Source organism: Cervus canadensis, chromosome 16 (assembly GCF_019320065.1).
Source record: "Cervus canadensis isolate Bull #8, Minnesota chromosome 16, ASM1932006v1, whole genome shotgun sequence".
In the NCBI taxonomy this organism is placed as follows: domain Eukaryota; kingdom Metazoa; phylum Chordata; class Mammalia; order Artiodactyla; family Cervidae; genus Cervus; species Cervus canadensis.
The window spans coordinates 64,994,818-65,008,229 of NC_057401.1; the positions used below are offsets into that span (position 1 = coordinate 64,994,818).

General features: G+C 52.7%; 2 protein-coding genes across 8 annotated transcripts in view; one reads left to right on the forward strand and one right to left on the reverse strand.

Moving 5' to 3' along the window:
* Positions 1–256: 256 nt before the first annotated feature.
* LOC122454551 (translation initiation factor IF-2-like) lies at positions 257–6,750 on the reverse strand. 7 transcript variants are annotated; one of them, XM_043489115.1, is made up of 5 exons: positions 6,349–6,750; positions 5,228–5,335; positions 3,932–3,977; positions 3,394–3,459; positions 257–1,125 (listed from the first exon to the last, which is right to left on the reverse strand). In XM_043489115.1, the coding sequence occupies exons 1-4, from the start codon at positions 6,532–6,534 to the stop codon at positions 3,449–3,451; spliced, it is 351 nt and encodes a 116-aa protein (XP_043345050.1). In that variant the 5' UTR covers positions 6,535–6,750; the 3' UTR covers positions 257–1,125; positions 3,394–3,448. The 7 variants fall into 7 exon arrangements, with proteins under 7 accessions (XP_043345050.1, XP_043345047.1, XP_043345043.1 ...); XM_043489112.1 differs by having other exon boundaries at positions 2,863–3,459; XM_043489108.1 differs by lacking the exon at positions 3,932–3,977.
* ANKRD33B (ankyrin repeat domain 33B) overlaps positions 5,323–13,412 on the forward strand; it is a 98,708-nt gene continuing 90,618 nt past the window's right edge. The window contains exon 1 of the mRNA XM_043489106.1: positions 5,323–5,797. Coding sequence (XP_043345041.1) covers positions 5,432–5,797 — 366 coding nt within the window. The 5' untranslated portion in view covers positions 5,323–5,431. The remainder of the gene's footprint in view (positions 5,798–13,412) is intronic.

Consider the following 13,412-nt stretch of genomic DNA (forward strand, 5'->3'; position numbering starts at 1 on the left):
TTTTATTTATTTGTCTGCATCAGGTCTTGTTTTGGCACAGGGGATCTTCATTGCATCATGCAGGATCTTTCATTGTGGGCCTTGGACTCTCTAGTTGTGATGTGTGGGCTTAGTTACCCTTCACTTCCCAGAACAGAAATCAAACCTATGGCCCCAGTAGTGGAAGCACAAAGTCCTAACCACAGGACCACCAATGCATTCCCCAAGCTCAGGTTCTTGACGTCTTGTAGCAGAAAGAATTCAGTGAGACACAAAGTGATAGGTAACTGGATTTATTTAGAGAGATACACATTTCATAGACAGAATGCAGTTTACCTCAAAAGGCAAGATGGGCCTTGAGAGAAACACATCCCACAGAATGTGGACCATCTCAGAAGGTGAGAGGCCTGGACATTTTGGGTGGTTATAGTTTTTATGGGCTGAATACTTTCATAGGCGAAGGAGTGGGAGAATTATTCTAACTATTTCAGTGAAGGGTTGGCAGTTTTCAAGAAGTGGGATACCCCCAATTTTGGTCTTTTATGGTTGGCCTCTGATGAACTGTCATGGTGCTGGGCTTCCCTGGTGGCTCAGAGGGCAAAGCATTTGCCAGGAATGCAGGAGATCCAGGTTTGATCCCTGGGTCAGGAAGATACCCTGGAGAAGGAAAGGGCAACTCTGGTAGGCTAGAGTCCATGGGCTCACAAAGAGTTGGACGACTGAACAACTTCACTTTCACTTTCCACTTGACGGTGCTGGTAGAGGTGTCATTTAGATGCTAATATATTATAATAGGGGCTTCTCTGTTGGCTCAAATGGTGAAGAATCTGCTTGCAATGCAAGAGACCCAAGTTCGAGCCCTAGGTCAGGAAGATCCCCTGGAGAAGGAAATGGCCACCCACTCCAGTATCTTTGCCAGGAAAATTCCATGAACAGAGGAGCCTGGCCATGAGCACATAATGAGCGCATAGTGAGCATAAGGAGTGCATATTAAAATGAGCACGTAACGCGGCTCACGGTCCACCGGCAGTTGAATCTTCCGCCATCTTGGACCTCCTTGGTTCTAACCCAGTGTTTGTCGTGTCCTCACGGCTGTGTCTTTCTTCCAAAGGTTGTGCCCAGCCTCCTTCTCTCCTGTTTCAGGTGCTGAAATAAAAGCACAGAATGCAAAATCTGCGAGTTAAGTTTTATCGAGACCTTACTGAGGATATAGTCTGGGAAACAGCCTCTCAGACAACTCCGAGGAGCTGCTCTGAAAGAGGTACGGAGTGGAATAGGAAAGTGAAAGTGTTGGTCACTCAATCATGTCTGACTCTGTGACCTCATAGACTGTAGCCTGCCAGGCTCCTCTGTCCATGGAATTCTCCAGACAGTACTGGAGTAGGTAGTCACTCCCTTCTCCAGAGGCTCTTCCTGACCCGGGGATCAAACTTGAGTTTCCTGCCCTGAAGGCAGATTATTTACTGTCTGCTGCTGCTGCGGGACCTATATATATAATTTTCTGGAAAAAAAAACAAACATGGAACCAAACGTCAAAAGACCACTGTGAATCACAAAGAACAGACATCTCAAATTAAAGAGTTCAGTGCTTTTCTCTGTATGGAAAGATGCAAGAATCTAGGATCATGGAAATTTTTCTTTAGATGTGTATCTTAACCATCTAGGGGCAGACATTCAAAGCACAAAATATTTCCTTTTTTTTCCTCTTTCCATTCTGAATTCCCCTGTCAGTCGGTGACTGCAATGCCTTATGACTTGATCCTTGTAGAGCTGGAATGGCCAGCAACATTTTTTTTTTCTTTACAGATACAGTAGGAAAATTCGGGAATATCCTTAATATCAAGACTAGGAGTTGGTCAAATACTGGTGTAACTCAGTCAAGATCTAGAACTATTATGATTGCAACTCAACAGTGGAAGAGATGTCATCAGAAGTCAGTTTGTCAGCACAGTCTGCACTTTATCCCAAGGTGCACTGCCTTCCAAAGGAAAAAATGAAAAGCATTTCTCATTCACCTCATGTGGGTAGTTCTCTGGGCAAATAGGGCAACACATTTTGAGCAGTCGGTGCTGCAGAGTAGTTTATATCATACGGCGAATGGATACTCTAACCTTCATAATAATGAAAGTCAACAGTTACTGTGTGCTAAACTTCAGACATATGAAATGCTTAAAATCATTCTGCTATTCGTTCTATTCTAGAGGGTGGGACCTTGGTTATTTGATGAGCAATGAACCCACCCGCCAACGTAGGAGACATAAGAGATGTGGGTTTGATCCCTGGGTTGGGAAGATCCCCTGGAGGAGTGCATGGCAACCCACTCCAGTATTCTTGCCTGGAGAATCCCATGGACAGAGGAGCCTGGTGGGCTGCAGTCCGTGGGGTTGCAAGGAGTCTGAAGTGACTGAAACACTTAGCATGCACACATACACGGGGAGGGTTCAGGTTGGCTCCGCCGCTAGGTCATCTCACTTTGCTTTCTAAACAAATTTTGTGGGGAGTGTGCCATCACAGGTGCATTCAGTTTTCAGTCTATAAATACACTGCTTGTAATTTTTTAAGACCTTCCTGTTATAGCTATTACAGTTAGGTGGCCACTTTGAGAAATATAACTAAAATAGTGAATCTTTTTTTTTTTTTAAATAGCCCAAGGACAAATTATTCAACTGAATCAACCAGCTGTTTAATTGCCATACATATATAAAACTTAACTATCACAACATTGTCAATCGGCTATACCCCAATACAAAATAAAAAGCTCAAGGGAAAAAAATAGAATATTAATATTAAAAAACTTAAACATCATCAATCAAAAGAATTGAATTGAGCTATTCCATTGAAACTTAACTGTCTTGGATCAAATACAGTCCTGGAAAATGTTACCTATTTAAGAGTTCTCCTGAGTGTGTTGGCAGTTTTGATAAGCTGCTTTCTCCTTCTTGCGTAGATTTTGTACATATAATGTTGACTTAAAATCCCCAAAGCCTAATTGTGTGTTCTTTCACAACACTGAGCATCTCTTGTCTTTGTGGTAAAAGGGCAGCATTTCTAAAAGGGAAAGCCAGTTTGGTTTGGAGTTGGATCCCTCACAAAAGGCTAGTTTTTATTTGGAGCTGGCCATTTCAGAAGTTTACCTTTAAAGGTTAAACCATGTAGTGATATTTGCAACCAAATTTCCAAGGAAGGAAAGGAGGAAGTGGTGAACTCTGAAGATAGAGCTTAACTTGGGTGTTGAAATACCCAGGGATGAGGACTTAGGGGTTGCCCACTCCTGGGGGTCCACTTCCCCACTCCAGGACCACAGCCGGGCAAGGCCCCTGCCCCACCCCCGGGGACCCCCATCCCAGCCCTCTGGATACTCGGATATCACGCAGCTGACCTGGGCTGAGAGGAGAGGAGGGTTAGCAAAATCACCTCTCTGCCTGGGCAGAGGGGGAGGGTCACTTCAACTTGTAAAAATCCCCTGACTTCATTTAGCCTCTGGAAACACCAAAAACAGTGGTCAGTCTTGAAAGGTGGAAATTTCCAGTGGGGATTTATGTAAATATGGCTACTTAAAAAGAAAAAGCAAACTATGACCCGGGGTATTTTTGGCTTCAGAGAGAAAGCCCCGGACTACAGGAGGCCGGTGCGCCCGGGTTCACTTTTTGGCTCAAGGCTCGCTTGGGCGTCCACCTCTCCCGCAGCCCCCGTCCTCCCGACCTCGGGGATGCCAGGTTCCCGGTCAGCTCGACGGACCCTGGAGGCCGCGGGGATCAGCACGGGCGGGTCACACTGGAAGGCCAGGGGCCCGAGATGCAGAGGCCTAGGCAGTTGGAACCTCACTCAGGCCCCGCCAACCATCCCGGTGGTGTCTTTGACCGCGTTCCCCACGGTGGCCCTCAGCCTGCCCTCCCGGGCCTGGAATCTTCTAGTTTGTCCCCAGCGCCCGCGGTCGCCTGGTTTTGGTCACCTTTGCGCCCCGAGGGCCTCTCAGGCACTGGCAGCTGGTAGGCACGCTGTCAAGAGCGGTGGAAATTAAAGAAGGAAAGGAGGGTGAGGAGACAGAGGCGCTGTTTCATCCGTGGTCTCCGCACCCGCCCCTGGATCTGAAGTGCTTTCTGTCCGAGAGGCGACGCCCCTCGACGGCCCCAACCCTCACCCCACATCTCCCCCATTCTTTTTCCATTAGGATTTGCCCCTCGGTCCCACGGTGCGTCCTCCTCTAGGAGGTCAGAGGCTCCCCGCGGCGGGTCCTCACCCCCTGCGCTGGGACCGACGGGGCGGGGTGGGGGTGGGTAGGCCAGGCTCCAGCCTGGGGGGACCGGGGTGGGGTGGGGTTCGGGGGTGGGACCCGGGCCGCCTCTGCGGGCCGGCTCTCTGTTTGGCAAGCAGCCGCGAAGTCTGAGCCGGGGTGGTGGCTTCCGCCCGTGAATCCGTCTCGACTCCGCAGATAAAGGGACCCTGGCCAGGGTGAGGGAGGGGGGAACCCTTCGGGCCTGGAGCCGCTCCTTCCCACCCAAATGTCACCCCCCTCCCCCCCATCGACTCCAGGACAGCGGCTCCGGGGCGCTCTTTGAGAAGCCATCTGAAAGTGACTGCTGGCCCGGGTCCTCTGCCGGGTCCCCCGCCCTGTCTCGGCCTGGGACGTCCCCGGGGCAGCCCGGAGCTCCCGGTTCAGAGGGGCAGGGTCCCCAGCTGGACACCATCTCCCACGCTTCCACCCGTCCTCGGTGCCCAGGGCGGTCTTAACGAGGGAGCGAAGTTGGCCCCGGAGCCCAGACTCCCGGAAAAAAATGCACAAACAGGCTGGGTGTCTCAGACACTGAGAAACTACCCCCCAACCCCCTCCTCACCCCGCCACCCCAGCCCGCAGGCCTGACGCCCGGGGCGGCACCGGGCCCAGGGATTTGGTGTTCCCGACGGCTCAGCCCGCTGCGTCCTCCGACCCCCACCTTCACTCTCATCCCGAGAGCAGGGGCGGGGCCGCCAGCCACGAGGGCGTTCGGGTTCTTTAGTAGTCGCTTCTGGTTCTCCCGCGTGCGCACTTCTCAGCTCCCGGGCACAGCAGCCGGCTGCACCGAACCCGCGGGGCCGAGGCGCCCCCTGCTTGACTCTTAACTTTTGCCAGGATCGCGCCGGGTTGGGGGGGCGGCGCGGGACCCCGGGGCGCGCGCCTCCTCGGGCTCGGCCACCCCCGCCCGCTTCCCGCGCGGTCCCCGCCCGCGCCCGCCCGCCGCGCTCGGAAAGCCCCCGCGGCTCCTCCTACCCTCGAGGGGCTTTCTCCAGCCTCCGGTGACTCGAGTCTTGCAGCGCGGCCGCCCGGCGCGCGTTTCCGCCGAGCTGGAGCGCGCAGAGCCCTCCTGCTTTTCTGGGGCTGCCGGGGACAAGGGGCGGTGACCTCGGTGCGCGCCCGGCGTCCCCGGCTCCCGGCCCGCTCCCCGGCCCCCCGGCCGGCGCCCCGGCCGCCGGCATGGTGCTGCTGGCCGGGCCCGGGCCGGAGGGCGGCGGGGCGCGCCGCGTGTCCCCAGAGCCACCGTCCCCACCCCGGGACGCGCAGGCCGGGGAGGACCCAGCTGACTACGAGGAGTACGAGGACTTCTCAAGTCTGCCCGACACCCGCAGCATCGCCTCGGACGACTCCTTCTACCCTTACGGAGACGAGGAGGAGTACAGCTCGGTGAGCGCGGAGAGCGCTCCGGAGGGCGTTCCGGAGGGCGTCCCGGAGGCGGCGACCCTCCTGCGCGCCGCCTGCGCCAACGACGTGGGGCTGCTGAGGGCGCTGGTGCGGCGGGGGCCCAGCGCCGAGGAGGTGCAGGAGACCGATCGCAACGGCCGGGTAAGAGCGCGCCCGCGCGGGGTTCGGGGCCCCTCCGCCCTCCTCAGTCCCCGCCCGGCGGTGACTTTGCCGCGGCCGAGAGCGCCGTTTCCCGGCCCCATGGGCGCGCGGTGTGCGCGGCGCCCTGGGCGGCCTGCCCATCTCGGGCCGTAGGGAGCCGCACGATTGCTCCGAGGTCACGGCGCCGCGGGGACCGTCGCCAGACCCGCGTGCTCACCGCAGCCCCTTCTCGTTTCCCGCCCGCGGAGTCTTCCGATGCTCCCCTGGGGCCCGCCCTGGGATCTGAGTTGGGGCGTCTCGCGGGTCCCTTCACTCCGGGTCCACTCTGACGGTCAACCCTCCTTGCCTGCAGGGGAAACCCCTTCTGCAAAACGCCCCAGTCGCCCCCAGCGTCCCCAGGGTTCGGCCCTCTCGCTGCCCCTGCGCTTTGCCTTCCACTGCCTAGCGCGGATCGGCTTCTGCTCGCCTCCCGGGTTAGGAGTTGGCTCTGGGACCCCCTGCTTCCTCGCATCCCTCCCCCTGCCCATGCGCGGCCGCGCCCGGTGACCCACGCGGTGGCCGGCCGAAGCGATCTCCGATTGGGCTATCCGCACGGTCACCGCGGAGAGCCGGGGGCCATCCCGCGCCCCCCTCCACCGGGCAGGTCCCCGGCGGGGAGCGCAGCCGGGCGGCAGGAGCACACCCGCAGGGCAGGCGGGCGTGGGGGTGGGGAGAAGCACGAGGGATCCATGAGTCATGACAAGACTCAGGGACGATGAGAAACACCGAGAAAAAAAAGAAAGAAAAAGTTGGCTCGAGAAGGACTGGCTCTCGGAACGCAGCCCACCAAAGTCGCGGGAGGAGACAAACCGCAGTGTGAGCGCGGCGGCCAGGTGCCCGGGGGGCCGGTGCCCAGCCGACAGTGGCCGCGGTCTCCCTGGCTGTCACGGTCCCTGGGTCCCGCGGGATGGGCAGCCTCCGCCTGGCGCGCAGCCGGAGCGCAGGTGCCTTTGCTGGGGGGGATCCCACACTGATGGGAAGGATGTGCGTCTCCTTGGAAACCGGGGGAGTCGGGTGCCTTTGGTTTATCCCCGGGCGGGTTCGGGCGCGCGCTGGTGTTCCTCCCATGCCTGTGATCTGGGCCGGGCTCAGGCAGACTGGAGCCCCTGCAGGTATGGTTGAACTTGACACCAAAGTTGAACTTTGGGAAGGCTCTCCGCTTGGTGTAATGTGTCAGGTGGTGCTGGCCCCTAGATCCCGAAGGCTCCTAGAGCTGGAGAGGGGCCCGCGTGGGCAGCATCACCCCGGTGACCCTGGGACACCCCCGGGATGCCTGCACCCCAGCCCTCCCTCTGGCCGTCAGGCGGCCCGGGCTGACTGTGCAGCTCTGCTTTCGCTTTTACCAAGGTGACTTTTCACAGATGTTCACGGCAGACCTCAGTTTCCTGAAGCAGGTAACTGGGGGTTGCCTTGAAGGAAGCCCCAGAAGGGTCAGGAAGGGTCAGGAGTGGGGTGGATCTCTCCCCTGTTGGGGGCAGCTTTGGGGTCTCCTGGGGCCTGGGTTGCCCAGCCCCCACTCTGGGCTCCATTAGGCTGAGCTTGGTTGTGTTTCCTTTGGGGGCAAAAGATAAAAGTTGGAAAGCAGCTGTGCTGGGGACCGCTGAGGACAGCGTGAACCATCCCCAAGGGGCCTGCGTGTGTCGCGCTGAGTTTTGGGGCCTCTTGTGACAGCCTGGAGGGCTTCCCTGATAGCTCAGTTGGTAAAGAATCCACCTGCAATGCGGGAGACCTGGGTTCGATCCCGGGATTGGGAGGATCCCCTGGAGAAGGGAAAGGCTACCCACTCCAGTATTCTGGCCTGGACAATTCCACGGACTGTGCAGTCCATTGGGTCACAAAGAGTTGGACACGACTCAGCAACTTTCACTGTGAAGGCCTCTCCCTCAGTGCAGAGTCAGGGGTGGCCAGCTCCGGCCTCTCAGCGCCTCTCTGCCTCAGTTTCTCCGCAGTGATGCGGGGCAGTCCGCAGCTTCAATCTGCTGGGCTACTGAGCACTGGATCCCTAGCGCACAGCGCTAGGCCGTGTTTATTGTCTTGTCCTGTTTTTTACTCACCTACCTTCTCCATGCTCGGAAGAGACATCCTCCGGGTTTTTTTTTTTTTTTTCTTGAGGCCAGGCAAAGCTATTTTTCTTTGTGCTTTTCCCCTTGATTACAGAGTCTCCCTTCATTTTTCTGTTCTGAGCCTCCTCTCTGCTCCACACCACATCAGGATGGAGAAATGGCCCACAGCCCATCAATGACAAAGGCCCACAGCCCATCAAGCCCTTTTATCTTCTGATCAGAAGGAGCGGGTCCTGTGTTCTGGGCTTTGAGGGGGTGAGGCGAGAGCTTCTGTTCTTCCCGGTGGCTTCTTGATCCTGTTATCAAACAGCCTCTGTCTTTCTGAAGCACTTTGAAAGAATGAAGTGTTGCAAGGACCAACACACGACCCTGTAGCAGATGGGGTAGTGAGTCACTGATGAGCGTTCACTGCAGACCTACTGTGTGCAAGGCATGAGTGGGCGCTGCAGAGTCTCCTGAATCAAACGGTCTCTGCCTTGAGAGTCTTCACCTTTTAGTTGAGGAAGAACTCAGAGCAATAGTACCCAGTGCTTAGAGAGTGATAGCACCCAGTGTTTAGAGAGTAATAGTACCCAGTGCTTAGAGAGTAATAGTACCCAGTGCTTAGACAGGATAGTACCCAGTGCTTAGACAGTAATAGTACCCAGTGCTTAGACAGGATAGTACCCAGTGCTTAGAGAGCAATAGTACCCAGTGCTTAGACAGTAATAGTACCCAGTGTTTAGAGAGTAATAGCATTCAGTGCTTAGACAGTAATAGTGCCCAGTACTCAGAGAGTAATAGTACCCAGTGCTTAGACAGTAATAGTACCCAGTGCTTAGACAGGATAGTACCCAGTGCTTAGAGAGTAATAGCATTCAGTGCTTAGAGAGTAATAGCATTTAGTGCTTAGACAGTAATAGTGCCCAGTACTCAGAGAGTAATAGTACCCAGTGCTTAGACAATAATAGTACTCAGTACTTAGAGAGTAACAGTACCCAGTGCTTAGACAGTAATAGTGCCCAGTGCTTAGACAGGATAGTACCCAGTGCTTAGACAGGATAGTACCCAGTGCTTAGAGAGTGATAGTACCCAGTGTTTAGAGAGTAATAGCATTTAGTGCTTAGACAGTAATAGTGCCCAGTACTCAGAGAGTAATAGTACCCAGTGCTTAGACAATAATAGTACCCAGTGCTTAGAGAGTAACAGTACCCAGTGTTTAGAGAGTAATAGTACCCAGTGCTTAGAGAGTGATAGTACCCAGTGTTTAGAGAGTAATAGCATTTAGTGCTTAGACAGTAATAGTGCCCAGTACTCAGAGAGTAATAGTACACAGTGCTTAGACAATAATAGTACCCAGTGCTTAGAGAGTAAAAGTACCCAGTGCTTAGAGAGCAATAGTACCCAGTGCTTAGACAGGATAGTACCCAGTGCTTAGAGAGTAATAGCATTCAGTGCTTAGACAGTAATAGTGCCCAGTACTCAGAGAGTAATAGTACCCAGTGCTTAGAGAGCAATAGTACCCAGTGCTTAGACAGGATAGTACCCAGTGCTTAGAGAGTGATAGTACCCAGTGCTTAGAGAGCAATAGTACCCAGTGCTTAGACAGGATAGTACCCAGTGTTTAGAGAGTAATAGCATTCAGTGCTTAGACAGTAATAGTGCCCAGTACTCAGAGAGTAATAGTACCCAGTGCTTAGAGAGTAATAGTACCCAGTGCTTAGAGAGTGATAGCACCCAGTGCTTAGAGAGTGATAGTACCCAGTGCTTAGAGGGTAGTAGTGCCCAGTGCTTAGAGAGTAACAGTACCCAGTGCTTAGAGGGTGATAGCACCCAGTGCTTGGAGAGTAACAGTACCCAGTGCTTAGAGGGTGGCAGTGCCCAGTGCTTACAGCCAGAGGCAGGGCGTGAGGAGCTCTATGGAAGTGCGGAGCAGATGTCTTGGAAGCCAGGAGCTGAGGACAATCAGGGAAGCCCAGTGAAGGGTGACTTTTGGAGGCGGTGGTGGGAGGACCTTCTAGGCAGGCAGATGGCACCAAGGTGGTGGTCGGTCACGGTGCGGGACAATGTGGTCGCTGAAGCCGGAGGGGCTCCCTGGGGCTAGCTGCTGAGGGCCCAGCCCGAAGCAGCTGGCTAAGAAATGGGAAGCTGGGAAGTCTGGTTTCAGCGTGCCTTTGTCCAGCCTTGGGGCTGTGATGTCCCTCCACACATGGCCACACAACTCAGCCACTCTCTGCCTTCAGCTTCAGGGCATCTCCTCAGGGAAGTCTTTCCTCCCATCTCCAGCCAAGTCAGCAGCTCCTGGAGCCAGGGAGGACGGTCCGGGTGTTCAGAGATGGAGGGCTGCAGCAGTAGGTAGGGTGGTCATTCGAGAGAACAGGTGATGTTCTAGCAAAGACTTAGAGAAGAGGGCTTCCTTGGTGGCTCAGTGGTCAGGAATCCACCTGCTGACGCAGGGGACATGGGTGGATCCTGCCCGGGAAGATTCCGTGTGTCCCGGAGCAGCGAAGCTCGTGTGCCACAACGCTGAAGCCCGAGCACCCTAGAGCCTTGCTATGTAACACGAGGAGCCGCCTCAGTGAGAAGCCTGTGCTGCAAGTAGAGAAAGCCTGATCGTAGCCACGAAGACGCAGCACAGCCAAAAAAACCCGAGTCACAACATTTAAAATGAAAAGATGCAGAGAAGAAAACTTGGGAAGGGCACTTCAGGAAGAGGGCACGGCAGGTGCAAAGGCCCTGAGGCAGGAGCTCTTTGGGTGCTGGTCTGTGATGAGTAGCAGTAAAAAGCTTATGGAAAGCCTGAGCGTTTTTGCTGGAGGAGAAGGGTGATTGCCTTAACTAGTAGACCACTTGGGCCTTCCGGGTGAGTCAGTGGTAAAGAATCCACCTGCTGATGCAGGAGCCGCTGTTTCCATCCCTGGGCTGGGAAGATCCCCTGGAGAAGGAAGTGACTACCCACTCCAGCATTCTTGCCTGGGAAATCCCCCAGACAGAGGAGCCTGGCAGCCTATAGTCCATGGGGTCGCAAAGAGTCCGGATACGACTGAGTGTCCAGACAACAACAACTGAACTGCTCACAGGCTGCAGATAGCAGCTTCCCGGAAGAAAAATGTCTCTAAAGGCTTTTTAGGGGTTGTGTTTATTGAGCTGTCAGCCTCTGGTCCGTCAAGAAGAGAGTTTGCTGAGCTGAGAGAGGTTTCATTTTGCTGGAGTTAACTAAGGATCAGACTTGTTTTGTTTAAGAAGATGTGTTCTGGGGACTTCCCTGGTGGTCCAGTGGTTAAGAGTCCAGGTTTCCAATGCAAGGAGTGAGGCTTCGATCCCTGGTCAGAGAACTAGATCCCCCGTGCTGCGCTGCATGGCCAAGAAAAATAAAAAGGTTTGTCGTTTCCTGGCTCCTGAGATCCGTAGAATTTTGGACATGGCTCAGCAGAGTCTCCTTCTAAAATATTTATTGTTCTAAAAGGATTGCATAATTGAATATGCAACATGTAAATATTTGTCAAACAATCCTTCAGAAATATTCAGAGTGTGCTCTGCTGTCTTGTAGATTTATGCTTGTTTTGTTCCCGCTGACTCGGGGACAATTCTCCTTCTTAATTCTTCACTTCTCTCCCGAGGTAAGCTCCTGACAGCTCTGCAGAGAGGACTGAAACCAAAGGAAGTGTTTGTGCTGTGTTCACTGTTACAGAAGGGCGGTTTGAATGTCAGACAACTCTTGAACCAAATTAGGCCCAATTTTGCAACCTTGAAAATATTGTACTCCTTTCTTTTTTTTTTTTTTAAATAAACTTATTCTGGTCATGCCACATGGCTTATCAGAACTTAGTTCTGTGGCCAGAGATTAAACCCAGGTCCTCAGAAGTGAAAGCAGAAGCCCTAACCACTGGACCACCAGGGAAGTCCCCCCTCCTCTCTTGATGGGATTCTTCTCTTACATGTTTAAGTTCCAGGGCCTCTTGCTGAAATATTTCAAAGACCCCTCCACCCATTTGCTCGATTGGCTCAGGAATGGCTGCAGTCACCATCTACAGTGATTTTTGGAGCCCAAGAAAATAAAGTCTCTAACTGTTTCCGTTGTTTCCCCATCTATTTGCCATGAAGTGATGGGACCAGATGCCATGATCTTAGTTTTTTTTAATGTTGAGTTTTAAGCCAGCTTTTTCACTCTCCTCTCTCATCTTAATCAAGAGACTCTTTAGTTCCCCTTCACTTTCTGCCATAAGAGCGGTGTCTTCTGCATATCTGAGGTTATTGATATTTCCCCAGCAATCTTGATTCCAGCTTGTGCTTCCTCCAGCCTGGCATTTTTCATGATGTACTCTGCATATAAGTTAAATAAACAGGGTGACAATATACAGCTTTGACGTATTCCTTTCCCAAGTTGGAACCAGTCTGTTGTTGTCCGGTTGTAACTGTTACTTCTTGACTTGCATATAGATTTCTCAGGAAGCAGGTTAGGTGGTCTGGTATTCCCATCTCTTGAAGAATTTTCCAGTTTGTTGTGATCCACACAGTCAAATATTGGCATATTGACTATTGGCATAGTCAATAAAGCAGAAGTAGATGTTTTTCTGGAACTCTCTTGCTTTTTTGATGATCCAATGGATGTTGACAATTTGATCTCTGGTTCCTTTTCCTTTTCTAAATCCAGCTTGAACATCTGGAAGTTCTCTGTTCATGTACGGTTGAAGCCTGGTTTGGAGAATTTTGAGCATTACTTTGCTAGCATGTGAGATGAGTGCAATTGTGTGGTAGTTTGAACATACTTTGGCATTGCCTTTCTTTGGGATTGGAATGAAAATTGACCTTTTCCAGTCCTGTGGCCACTGCTGAGTTTTCCAAATTTGCTGGCATATTGAGTACAACACTTTCACAGCATCATCTTTCAGGATATGAAATAGCTCAACTGGAATTCCATCACCTCCACTAGCTTTGTTCATAGTGATACTTCCTAAGGCCCACTTGACTTGACATTCCAGGATGTCTGGCTCTAGGTGAGTGATCACCCATCATGATTATCTGGGTCGTGAAGATATTTTTTGTACAGTTCTTCTGTGTATTCTTGCCACCTCTTCTTAATCTCTTCTGCTTCTTTTAGGTCCCTACCATTTCTGTCCTTTATTGTGCTCATCTTTGTATGAAATGTTCCCTCGATATCTCTAATTTTCTTGAAGAGATTTCTAGTCTTTCCCCATTCTATTGTTTTCTTCTATTCCTTTGCATTGATCACTGAGGAAGTGATTTTTTTTTTTTAATGTTTATTTGGCTGGGCTAGGTTTTAGTTGCAGCATGTAGAATCATGTAGAATCTAGTTCCCTGACCAGGAATCCAACCCGCGCTCCTTGCAGTGGAAGCACAGAGTCTAAACCACTAGACTGCCAAGGAAGTCCCCCATTTCTTTCATTTTCTGGTTAAAAAAGGACAGGACTTCCCTGACAGTCCAGTGCTTAAGACTTCATGCTTCTACTGTAGGGGGCAAGGGTTTGATCCTTGGTTGGGGAACTAAGATTTCACATACTGTGAGGCATGGC

Excerpts from the sequence above, each read along its gene's own strand:
- LOC122454551 (XM_043489107.1), bottom strand. The coding sequence starts at position 6,534 with ATGACTCATGGATCCCTCGTGCTTCTCCCCACCCCCACGCCCGCCTGC. Across the intron at positions 3,978-5,227 it reads CTGGAGAAAGCCCCTCGAGG|CGTGCCTACCAGCTGCCAGT; the intron begins GTAGGAGGAGCC and ends CGCTCTTGACAG. Across the intron at positions 3,829-3,869 it reads AAGATTCCAGGCCCGGGAGG|ACCGGGATGGTTGGCGGGGC; the intron begins GCAGGCTGAGGG and ends GTCAAAGACACC.